General features: G+C 47.6%; 2 protein-coding genes across 3 annotated transcripts; both read left to right on the forward strand.

Moving 5' to 3' along the window:
* Positions 1-16: 16 nt before the first annotated feature.
* On the forward strand, positions 17-2,294 carry dpm1 (dolichyl-phosphate mannosyltransferase subunit 1, catalytic). The gene is made up of 8 exons (XM_053849793.1): positions 17-182; positions 385-484; positions 551-584; positions 665-741; positions 1,202-1,227; positions 1,300-1,464; positions 1,550-1,664; positions 1,728-2,294. Exons 1-8 carry the CDS (start codon positions 52-54, stop codon positions 1,830-1,832), a joined length of 753 nt encoding a protein of 250 aa, XP_053705768.1. The 5' UTR covers positions 17-51; the 3' UTR covers positions 1,833-2,294.
* Positions 2,295-2,947: 653 nt separating this feature from the next.
* Positions 2,948-12,493, forward strand: adnpb (activity-dependent neuroprotector homeobox b). 2 transcript variants are annotated; one of them, XM_053850196.1, is made up of 4 exons: positions 2,948-3,398; positions 6,215-6,331; positions 8,188-8,280; positions 8,358-12,492. In XM_053850196.1, exons 2-4 carry the CDS (start codon positions 6,224-6,226, stop codon positions 11,199-11,201), a joined length of 3,045 nt encoding a protein of 1,014 aa, XP_053706171.1. In that variant the 5' UTR covers positions 2,948-3,398; positions 6,215-6,223; the 3' UTR covers positions 11,202-12,492. The 2 variants fall into 2 exon arrangements, with proteins under 2 accessions (XP_053706171.1, XP_053706172.1); XM_053850197.1 differs by lacking the exon at positions 2,948-3,398 and adding an exon at positions 5,953-6,101 and having other exon boundaries at positions 8,358-12,493.
* The last annotated feature ends 170 nt before the right edge of the window (positions 12,494-12,663 follow it).

Here is a 12,663-nt window from a genome sequence, read left to right on the forward strand (position 1 = left end):
CGGATGTGACGTCATTCGCCGAGTTGGCTTCCGTACTCGTCCCACGTCTCCATGGCGAGCAGAAAGACTTCAAAGCCTCAGAAGACTGATGGAGACAAATATTCTGTTTTACTACCAACTTACAATGAAAGGGAAAATCTCCCCCTAATAATCTGGCTTTTGGTCAAATACTTTGGTGAAAGGTAAGGTCAATCCCGTGGACTCATTCGAGTGTGCTCAGCTAACACGATAGCTAGCTAGCGACAGGTCTGTCAGTGATGAGCGTCAAGTCGCCTCGGATCTGTGACAGCTCGTGTCTTGGGATGTTGACACAGCTGGGTTTCACTTCCCAAGCGCCCTGGGCTCAGTGACAAGTCATAACTTGTTGTGCTCATGTCTCAATAGTGGCTACAAATATGAGATTATTGTGATTGACGACGGAAGTCCGGACGGGACACTCGCGGTGGCTGAGCAGCTGCAAACTATTTACGGCGAAGACAAAATAGTGAGTCACTTCAGGTCTGACCGTCACGTTTGACAACATGCTGAAGTCTGCCTTTTTGGTTTTCAGCTTTTACGACCTAGAGCAAAAAAGCTGGGGCTCGGTATGTCTGCACAGAATGATAAGGAAAATGATCATATCCTCGAAAATGTATGCTGATAAGGTGTTTGTGCTCCATAACAGGCACTGCCTACATCCATGGCATGAAGCATGCGTCAGGGAACTTCATCATCATCATGGATGCTGATCTCTCTCATCACGTGAGTGGGTCCCAGCTTTATAAAGAGCGATAAAGAGTATGGCAGTGAGAAGATATTGTTTTCCTGCATTTGATGCCATTTTGTTGAAGAAAGATGGACTTTTTTGTACAGTATGTATTGGCTACTACTATAGGGAAATATATTTACGTACATTCTGGCAATGCAGAAACCGACAGATAAAAATTGATGGCAACATAGTGTCTGAATATGTACTTTTGTTCTCTGAAAGAAGAAACATGTCTCTGTTTTGACAATATTTTAGGACTGGCGTGTTAAATTTTGTGCGACCAGTACATCTCAAGAGTTACGTCAGACATATTGCTTTGGTTGTCAATCACATAATCTTGAAGTTGTTTTTATTGTTTTGACACCCTGCTTTGTTGGTTACTTCCTGTTATGTCAGAGATGGTTTTACATCCAAATAAAATGTGCTTGAGTGAACTTTTTTTTTCTTCCACAGCCAAAATTCATTCCTGAATTTATCGAGTAAGTCCCTTCCTGAACTGAATATAAATGTAGGCAAACTGATGGTTCAAAGGCTGTTGTGATGCTTGTCAGGAAGCAGAAGGAAGGCAACTACGACCTGGTCTCTGGTACTCGATACAGAGGAAGTGGCGGTGTGTATGGCTGGGACCTTCGGCGGAAACTGATCAGTCGAGGCGCAAACTTTGTGACTCAAGTGTTGTTGAGACCTGGCGCTTCAGACCTAACTGGGAGCTTCAGGTAAGCTGGAAGGAACTGATACCGACTCGGTATGAAGTTGCCTCTCACCTCGCATATCTCACTCTTTCGACTCTGGCCCAAACAGATTGTATAAAAAGAAGGTGTTGGAGAGTCTGGTCGAGCGCTGTGTTTCCAAGGGTTACGTCTTCCAGATGGAAATGATTGTCCGAGCCAGGCAGCTGAACTACTCCATTGGAGAAGTGAGTTGACTGAGATGGAAGTGTCGGCAGAGGCTCATTGAAGTTCCTTATTTTCTGCACCAGGTTCCCATAACATTTGTGGATCGAGTGTACGGCGAGTCCAAACTGGGCGGTAATGAGATTGTGTCGTTTGTGAAAGGACTGCTCACTCTCTTCGCGACCACATGATCGGTGACTTTCCTGCCATCTCTGGGACCATCCAGCTGAACAATGAATATTGAGTAGCTGTACCACACAGCCAGTGCAGTAGAGTAGCGCATCAGAGTCACAGTCCATCAAAGCACATTTGACCTCTTACTGGAGGACATCATGAAGCAGGTGTGCTTTATAACAACATAGCTCTTCCTTCCTGGATCCTTGTTTCTATTTTTTGTTTTGTTTTTAAGTACAACAAAGAAGGAATATGGAGTGGAGCAGCACTGAACCAGTGGCATGTCTCTCCAGTTACAGCCCCTCGAATGTTTCGATCCACCAAGTCCCTCCTTTTTTTCCCCAAAACTAAGAGCTTCAGTTCTTAACATGGAGTGTTCTCTCACTCCCACCACTCAATTCCAACTTGCTATTGTTGATTGAAAGAGTGAATTTCTGTTTATGTTGTGCATTTCCAATAAAAAAATAAAATAAAATTAGGGCCCCAACAAGACTTTGTTTTCTCCTCCATTAAAGAGTGAAAGCCCAATATGGATTTAGAGCAACATCTCTGCAGCTGTGCTGCCAAAACGTCTTGTTCCTGAGACACGTTATTGGGTTATTAAAGAGCATTAGAAGAGATTGGCTGACTCAGGAACAACACTGACAGTGAGTCTGGTGATGTATTATGTATTTATCACTCACAGTTGTGTGAATGTTCAAATCATGATTTTCTTATGTGTAACAGAAAAGGACCAACTTTTTCATAGACTTTGTTTAAGGGAATTGTTGACAAAATCTGATGAAAAATATGAAGTAACTGGCGAAGACCAGCAGCCGTCGGGAATTTAACCCCATCTGTCCCAGGGAGACCGAGCGCCCAGGAAAGTAGTCCCGGTCGGTTTGGCAGAGTTGGGCGGCAGAGCAGAGCGCCACCTACCGCCGCCGCCGTTTCATCTGCGTGCTGAGGCAGTGTGTACATCCGAGCATCCGCTCGGGAGGGGTGTGGGACCAGATGCAGCCCAATAACGCATGCGCACTCTGCAACCCAACCGCAGCTCGGGTTGTTGACTTAAAAACCGGCCCAAACGGCCTTTGCAAAGATGCACAGCTCTTTTAAATGCTTTCATTGAAACCACCAAATATAATCATCACCCCAATTAAGCGCAGTCGGGAACATTGTTTGGTTTAATCAAGTCGGTGTATGTCACTTCCGGCCATTTTATTTGCGCCATTTTGGATCCCTCTGCTGGATGTGTATTGTCTGTCAAACGAGTGGAAGCGGTGTCCGCAGCAAGAAAAACACTGACTGGTCATTTGAAGAAGAGGACGCTGGCCGCGTGTTTCAAGAAAGGAAAGGGTTTCGCTTCAACACACGCAACCGATGGAGGTTTCATTGAGCTAAAGAGCGGCGGTGGACCTCTATTCCCTGCTGTAGACGAGCAGAGGAGGAAGACTGCCGGCGAGAGAGACCGTCAGGCGGGTGGCTGCCCCTTCCTCCGCCGGGCTTGAACTCAAACGCATAGTAAATTCGAGTTGCCGACCCGTCAACTCAGTCGCCCTGAGTTGACACAACCAAGACGGGAGGACTGGACGTGGAAGCAGGTAAACTTGTGTGTCACGCTGCGGGGTGGTTGTTAGCCGGGGCGACCTGCGGGGATGTGAAAGGTGGTGCTGGACGGCAGCCGAGGAGACTTGACTACAGCCCGTGTTTTGTTCGGACTTGCGCGTCTTTTGCGCCGCTGTCTGGCGTTTAACTTTATCGACGAGAGTCCCACGTAATATAGGTGGAAGTCAATTGACCATAGAGTGTTTCTTTAGGGTGCTGAGAGGTTGTTAGCCTAGCATGCTAACCCACCCTCAAACGTGCCCATTCTTCTCTGGTGGCACGGCTGTATGCCAGCGACCCACCTGGGCTCTCAAAGGTGTCGACGAGGTAGAACTCGTAAACCAGTGGGTCATTTCCACCCGCGGATGCGCATCTGTTTCCCAATTAAGAGTCACAGTTCAGAAGGTAAACAATGCTGCATCGTTACTGTCAGCGTGTCGTGAGACGGCTGATGCATGGTTTGGTCCGCCACACTGATCCTTAGGTGGTCTACAATTGGAGGTCCTTGGTCGAGTCTCCATCAAGGTGTTTGGCAATGAAAACAAACAAGTGTCATCGAAGTTCAAGTCCGAGCATCTGGTGTGTGATGTCACCTAGCGACGCGTCATTGATGGACACACACACACACACACACGGGTCCTGCTTCAGAAGGTATCTGGATGATGGCCTGGTGAAGGTTTCTATGGGAAGCCTGAAACAGTCTCCCTCTGCCTCCCCTTTCCCTCCCATTCTGTCTCTCTTTGGCTTAGTCTCTCCCCTCCCATCTGTGCTTGCCCATGGTGCCCTGTTTTCCTCACCCTCTACCACTTACTCCCCCTTGTTTCTCTGCCTCATCCCCCACCCCAACCACTCTCCTCACCCACTCCTTTCTACTCCCAGCCTGTCTCTCCGACCTCTCTGCCTCCCATTCCCCTCCCCCCTCACTTCCGCTCCTCTGTGTCCTCTTTCCTCTCATCTCTCCCCTCACTCTCCCTACCCAGTCCACTCTCTCCGCTTTCCTCCCTTCCTTTTCCTCCATGTAGCTCACTCACTCCTCCACCTCATCCTCTCTCCAGCCCCTTCCAATCTCTCTGGCTCCTTCTGTCCCTCCCCTTTCCTCCCAGCTAGTCTTCCTACACCCCTCTTTTCTCCCCCTTACTGCAGACATATTGTAGAGGCTGCTGCTGACTCAATAGGAGGCGCCATTCTGTGATGGTATTGCGAGGCAGGGAGATGGGACGGAGGGGGAGTGTAGACTGGAAGGAGGCTTACATAATGGAGGTACTCTTTAGCGCCATCTAACTGTCATGCGGGAGGAACAAAGTCGAGAAGGGGTGCGCTCTGGTGTGTCACTCGCTCTGCTGTTGCAACATTCATCAAATTACTAGATGAGAGAGTCAATAATTACTGGAGGAATTACTCAAATAGCCGGAGTGGCCTTTCTGCAGGCCACTGTTTATCAGTGACCTTTGACCTCACGCCACATACACCTCTCCTGTTAAGGAATAGGTTCAATTCTGGACTTTAGTTCCTTGTTCGCTCAACACTTGTTGGTATGTAAAGTTTCTCTATGTCCGTCACTTCAATACTGATTCATTTATTGTTGTGTTTACGCATCATCATCGCATCATATGAATAAAAGAACCATAGTGTTGTAGAGCCTCGCAGTACATTTAAAAACAATGTTGTTTTTATAAATGTGCCAATAAAAAGGGAGTATTTTGGACATTTATTCAATTGATGAGAATGAAAATGCGAGCTTCAATCATGAGATTTAAATCTCACTCCACTGTGCAGCGTACTGACCCGGGCCCGTCCTCGACATGTGCCGGCAGAATGCGCACACTTGAGCCATGATTGTTTACGTGTAGTGGAAACCATGGCAATGGGGTATCCAGTTTAAATTGTCCTTATAAGGGCACTATTGGAAGAATCGCTGATTTTAGTTGAGCGTAATTTCACATAACTGGAACAGGGCTCTCCACTGCACCTAAGCGAGGGAACTGAGATTTTTATTGAAATTAATCAATAATATTTAGGTTATTATGAGTATTAGTTGTTTGTTCTTTTTTTTGACAAAGGCAAAAATAGAATAGAATTGACGATTGAATTGTCTTATAGGTTTCAAAATGTCATATAATGTTCCATGCCTGAGAGCCTTTGCTGGTTCCGCTGACTAACAGTTCTATGTGAAGAGCTGTTTGTAAAATAACTTGGTCTTAATTCAGTTATTGCGGGAACGTTGACTTAAGCCTGTATTTCTGTTCAAAAATTATGGACAACAAAATGACAAACCCTGTATAAAGCATACACCCAGTGTTTTGGTCATCCATCTGAAAATGGGTAGAAAATACAGCCCACTTTAGGAACCTCAGAATATTGAGTCCAGCATCAGCGCCTGCCACAGCAACTGCAGATCCTGTAGCTTTTGTTTTTTTGAGAATGAATATGCGGTGCTGGTCATTTCTGCTTTATTGTCACTTGGTGACAAAACAACGCTTCTTCGACTGTAGTTAAGCTATAAGTTTTCTTTTATCCGCTTGAATGATAAATTCTGCTTTAATGTGTCACTTTTTAATGACACCCTTCCTGTCTTACAGCATGAAAGGAATAGAACAAGTAGCCGCCGAACAGTTTTATATTTGATAACCGCGCATCACAGTTTGAATAGCTAATGATACCGTGTCTATTGAAAGTCGACTGAAACACATTGTGATTAAGTAAGCGCTCACTTCAGGATTCAAGTATTGTTTTTGAATTCTGGGTTGAGTTGACGGATGATTCCAATGATTCTCCATCATGCACGGTGCTTGAATGTGTTGTGCTTTTCCAGGTTTGCAGAATGTTCCAGCTCCCCATCAATAACCTGGGAACTCTACGGAAAGCTAGGAAAAATGTCAAGAGGGTCCTGGGAGACATTGGCTTGGAATACTGCAAAGATCATCTTGATGTGAGTAGGAGACTGCACAACTCAGCTGTCACCAGCATGATACATTACTGCATTATCTGAATATCCCCGTTTAAATCATTGTTCTTATTACAATACATTACTGAACTTACAGTATCGCATTATATCACAGTGTATCGTATCACCACTCCTGTATCGGGATACGTATTGTATCGCAAGATACCTTCCAATACACAGCCCTAGAATCTACATGAGTGGCGATGCAATATCTTCTTTTTCTTCTTCTTTTTCTTTCGGCTTCTCCCTTCAGGGGTGGCCACTGCAGATCATCTTCCTCCATCTCACCCTGTCCACTGCTTCCTCTTCTCTCAAACCTACAAACCTCATGTCCTCCTTCACCACCTCCATAAATCTCCTCTTTGGTCTTCCTCTCCACCTTCTGCCTGGAAGTTCCAACCTCAACTTCTTCCTACCAATGTACTGGCTCTCTCTCCTCTGTACATGTCCAAACCATCTCCATCTAGCCTCTCTGACTTGGTCTCCTAAACACCTGACATGTGCTGTTCCTCTGATCTACCGCTTCCTGATCCTATCCATCCTGCTCACTCCCAGAGAGAAGCTCAGCATCTTCATCTCTTTTACCTCCAGCTCTGCCTCCTGTCTTTTCCTCAGTGCCACTGTTTCCAAACCACACAACATTGCTGGCCTCACCACCCTTTTGGACATTTTCCCTTTCATCCTTGCCGACACCCTTTTGTCACACATCGCACCTGACACTTTTCTCCTGTGATTCCATCCTCAAAATGATGAGACCTTCTGTTTGCATGATGTGAAAACATGAACCATTAAGTCATTTTAATTCAAACATGTTTTAATATACCTCTTCAAGGTGGCAAAAAATAGAAAAACCTTGCAGAATTTCAACTACTATTCTGTCAAAAGGACAAACTGAAAAACATTTAATTTGATGTGAGTTTGTTGTGAATCTCTTGAGACTTTGCTATGTGTGTGAGATATTTACGCACCGTAGAAGGACTCTGAGACGGAGAGCACTGCATTTATGGTAGTTTCCACTCCGGACGTTTTCAAACATTTCTGATTCAGGTGGCTGACAAACACTGCACCTGACTCCAAAACGGGTGACGGTTCTGGTCGTTTCGTTTTAACAGTTATTTCTTTAGTGTTATTTGTTTAGTCTTCCAAAGGTGTTGCTAAGCAGTAGCCGCGCTAACAGCCTGCTGCTGAGGAACCAGCGGTCTCACTTTCATGAGCCCGGAAAATCTCCATCAAGGGCTGGCGCTTTAAATTGATGTTTAAGGTGATGTGTACAGATACAATGAAAATATTTCTGCTTTTAATGAATGAACCAATGTAATTAAAAAATTTCCCAACCCCACTATAATTGCGATATGAATGAAATGACATGACTTGACTTGTGTACTTATTTCCTGAAGAAAGTGATACATTTGAAATCAACCAATGGCTGTATTTACAAAGGGGTGCCACTTCTCAGGGGGCCGTGATGGTGCAGGTTTTTGTTCTAACCCAACTGGCCCACACTGCTTCACCGATCGGGGGTCTGAAGACTGTGACCAGTTGGTTGTTTGGGGGGGGGGCACCTCATTGGTTGAACTGTGTGTGCTAGATGGACTGGAACAAACACCTGCCCCCACTGTGGCTCACCCTGGAGGAGTTCGGTCTCCCCGGATTTACAGTACGTACTGATCGGTTGTCATGTTTCACGCCTTGACACGTAGAAAAAATGTAGTCTAGTTTAATGAAGAATTCCACGAATTATAATATGATGAGTTATTTCACGTTCTGCCTCGTGCTTTACTTGCTGCTGTACTCAGATGTTATGGTTGCTTTGTTAACTCACCGATCTTCGTTCGTGTTAGGACTTCAAAGAATACACCCCTCCTGAGGTCTACATAAAACACACTTCATGGGAGGATGTGTGCATGTGGGAACCTTCTCATACCAAAGTTCAGGTGAGTGACCTTTGTATAAGATGATAAGCCTGTGTTCTCTATCCTACAAGTTGACTGTATTTTACTTTCCGCCACAGGACTACAGATCAAAACCCTTCTGCTGCACTGGCTGCCTCTTCTCTTCAAAGTACTTCTCCGCGTATAAGAGCCATTTTCGAAACGTCCACAGCGAGGACTTTGAGAACAACATCCTGCTGAATTGCCCCTACTGCACTTACAATGGCAACAAGAAGACACTGGAGACTCACATCAAACTTTTTCACGTGCCCACTAACACTGTCCGACAGAGTCAAGGTGGGACAGGAGCCGCTGGTGTCTTGGCAAAGGACGCGCTGGCAAGGCAGGGAGACAATGTGGAGCAGGCGGTGTACTACTGCAGGAAGTGCACATACAGGGACCCTTTGTACAACGTGGTGCGCAAGCACATCTACAGAGAACACTTCCAGCAGGTAGCCCAGCCGTACGTCGTGAAACCTGGAGAGAAAAAAAGCTCCCCAAATGGTGGCGCTGCAGGAACCCCGGGGAATAGTGTCAACAACAACCAGATCCACTGCAAGAAATGTCTGTTTGTTCCTAAAACCTATGAGGCACTTGTTCAGCATGTCATTGAGGATCACGAGAAGATAGGCTACCAAGTGACGGCCATGATTGGCCATACAAGCGTGATCGTTCCCCGTCCCAAACCCATCGTCATCCCCCCCGTCAAAAGCCAAGGAGACAGGACCATCATTGGAATGGGCCCAAAAGGCGCTGTGATGGCCACCCCAAGGTCTCATACGGTGCAGCAGAGAGTTGGTGTCCCGCCAAAGATGGGCTTCAGTGCTCAGAGTCTACTTTCAGGTCTGAAGAACGAAGCACTGGGGTTGAAGCCTGCGTCACCCAGCCCCTTCACACGGGGCGGACAACAAGTCCGTGTGACATTACCGGGAAACGCCCAGGTGTCTGTGCCCCAACAGTCGCACGCAGCCAAGCAGCTGGTTGCTGGAGGGAATTTAAGAAGTACACTGATGGTTGGGGCCTCCTCATCCCTCAAGTCAAACCCTTTGGGGTCCCGGGTCCAGGCTGCTGCTACAACCGTAGCCTCTGTCACTGCTAAGAAAGGTGGCTCTTCTGTTCTTGGCACAACCTACACGCAGAAGTGGAAGATCTGCACCATATGTAATGAGCTCTTCCCGGAAAATGTCTACAGTCTGCATTTTGAAAAAGAGCACAAAGCCGAAAAGGTCCCTGCAGTGGCCAACTACATCATGAAAATCCACAACTTCACCAGCAAGTGTCTGTACTGCAATCGCTATCTCCCCAGTGACACGCTCCTCAACCACATGCTCATCCACGGCCTGTCCTGCCCACACTGCCGCGCCACCTTCAACGATGTGGAGAAGATGGTGGCGCACATGCGGCTGTCTCACCCCGACGAGGCGGTCGGCCCGCGCACAGACTCCCCCTTGACCTTTGACCTGACTCTACAACAGGGTAACCCCAAGAACATTCAGCTGATCGTCACTACCTACAACATGAAAGACGCCCCGGAGGAGGCGGCGGCATTTCATGCACAAACCAACACCTCTGCGTCGCCAGCCAAGAGGCTGCTGCCCTTGCACCCGCCCAAGCCACACTCAGGGTCACATGACACTGCCCCGCCCAGAATGCCACTTCAGTCCTCTGTGCCCTACAAGAGAGACGTGGGTAAGACGCTGTGCCCGCTTTGCTTCTCTATTCTCAAGGGTCCCATCTCGGAGTCATTGAACCACCACTTAAAAGAGAGGCACCAGGTGATCCAGACAGTCCACCCGGTGGAGAAAAAGCTCACCTACAAGTGTATTCACTGTCTTGGAGTTTACACCAGCAACATGACTGCCTCCACCATCACGCTCCACCTGGTGCATTGTCGAGGGGTCGGCAAGTCCCAGAATGGACAAGACAGCCGGGCAGTTCTGGCCGCGCGTGTCGGCCCGACCCAAGTCGGCGCCCTCAAAAGGGCCACCTTTGATAGCTCGGACACAAGTGCGCCAAAACGACGGAGGCGTGGCCCTCCAGGGGAGAGAGCGCACCCTCTGGACACCAGTGGCCCCTTCACGTTTGTAGAGAACCCCGAGGAACCTGTCGTTTTAGCCCTGGACCCGAAAGGCCGTGAGAACGAGTCATACGAGTCGAGGAAGGCCTTTCTGACCGAGTATTTCAATGCAGCGCCGTACCCGACTCAGCCAGAGGTGGACAAGCTGGCTGCCAGCTTGTGGCTGTGGAAGTCCGACGTCCTTTGCCATTTCGTCAATACCAGGAGAAAATGTGTCCAGGAATGTGAAGGCCAGAGCATGAGTGTGCTGCTGGGGTTCACTATGAACGAGGTCAGCAAAGTGACTCACGATCTGGAGTTTGCTGAAGGCGCCACCTGCGAGGGAAAACACGGGGGAAGGCGAACTTCCGGCACGCGTATCGCCGTTTCGGAAAAGGCCCGTCAAAGACGCAAGCAGTCGGTAGCTTTTCGTGGTGGGGTGCCACGGTTGACCCGAGCCTCGTCCAACTCACAAACCCAAAGTGCCAGCAGAGACCAAAACAAGACAATCAACAGTATCTTACCTCAGAAAATGCCTGAGCCCATCGCCATTGATTCTGACAGCGACAAGGAAGACCAGCCACTCACTAACAAGGCCACGGAGCAAAGAGCCGGGGCTAAAGTAACTTCAGATTTGGACGACATGTCAGGTGAGGAGGAGGAGGACGATGATGAAGACGACGAGGATGAGGAGGAGGATGAGGTGGACCAAATCGCAGTACTGGAAAATGGCTTTAGACACGTGGATGGCTCAGGAATATCCGTGGTCACCGGAAGAAATCCTCTTCCCATCATCATTCCCAAGTTTGTTCCTTCGTCTGCGCGCAGCGGAGGAGACCGAGCGCAGCTGGGAAAACAGCAGGTCTGACCCACCGCCTCAACAAATCTGCCTCAGCGTAACAGAAGGAGCGTTTTTACAAGCCATCCAGTGACTGAGGGCCACTGTGGGAGATGCAGAGACACGGAGGCCGCACCAAACCACAGTTCATTTTGCCTTCTGTAACTTTCCTAAATTGACCTACTGTATTTGCTACTTTGATGAAGCTCATAGACTTGGAACTTCAAAATATTTTGTCGTGAGATGGACATTTTGTTGTCGAACTCTGGATGCGATGCTGGTGTACATACATTTGTACAGTCTTTTAGACTTGTTTTGAAAAAGGGTTTTGTGTACAAGCAAAATAAATATTTGCTATCACCCGTGGGTAAGGTAGCCTCATACATCCTCATTCAGTAAGCTTGACTGTAGTGTCACTGTGGTGGCTCCAAGTTACATGTATTTTATAACAAAATCTAGTTTTTCTTTTGAGTACAATAATATATATATATATTATATGTTGATTCAACTGCAATTGGTTTGTATTGACTGTTAATTAAATTAAATTGGGGCGGGGGGCTGGATTTTGTCCTTTGTTTTGGAAGTACTTAGCATTTCTCATTAGCTTTGGCGCTACTGTTCTGTTGGACTTGATGTTTCTTTGGCCAACACAACTGGACACCTTGACCTAGAGGAGTAGTTTTGTGTTCTTTGACCAGTGTGTATTTGTTTATTTTCACTGCAGCATTTACGAACAATAAAGTTCCAGAAATGTGCGACTCACAAATGTTGGCTCCGTTTTAGTATCGTAAATGGCGTTTGGCCCTGAAGCCCAACTTGTCTCTGTCTTGGATGAATGAGCTGATGTTCTTGTGAGAGTCAAATGGTTTGGTGAGGCTGTTACCTGCGTCTGCACAGGTCATGCCATATTTCCAATATCCTTCAGCAAGTGTCCCTGGCAGAGGCCAAGCCAGAGCTTCAATCCACCCTGGTGTTGTGACCTGGATGATTGTTTTGAAGCACAAGTTCTTCACGCGTGGATGGATGAATTTGAGTTTTATTCGTTATATATTTTTCTTTTCACTTCAGCCCAACATCTTAAAGTCTCCAGTTGAATTGGGAGTGGAGCATTAGTGAACTGCAGAGAAGTGGGAGTCAGACTCAAGTTGGGTCTGTCGGGGCACAGCTCTGTATCCTCCCAGACCGACATCACAGTGCAGCACGTGCCTGTGTCTCTGGGAAAGGTGTTGGTTCATAAGATGATCCTGTCGAGGGAGCAGGCATCTAAAATGGAGGGGAGTAACCCTGGTACAAGAGCGAGGAGAGACTCTCCTTGGCTGCCTAGTCAGTGTTGCTATGCTGTAGGAGGGAGCAAGAGGGGGAGGAAAGGGGGAGGCCTCATCTGCAGTGCTGTGTGCGCTTCATACACTTTGCACGGGGGGGTGGGGAAGGTGAGAGCGAGGTAGGGGGGATGAGACGAGCAGGAGGCTTGAGAAGGAGGTTGGAGGAGGAG

The sequence above is a fragment of the Synchiropus splendidus genome, chromosome 18, assembly GCF_027744825.2.
Source record: "Synchiropus splendidus isolate RoL2022-P1 chromosome 18, RoL_Sspl_1.0, whole genome shotgun sequence".
Taxonomy (NCBI): domain Eukaryota; kingdom Metazoa; phylum Chordata; class Actinopteri; order Syngnathiformes; family Callionymidae; genus Synchiropus; species Synchiropus splendidus.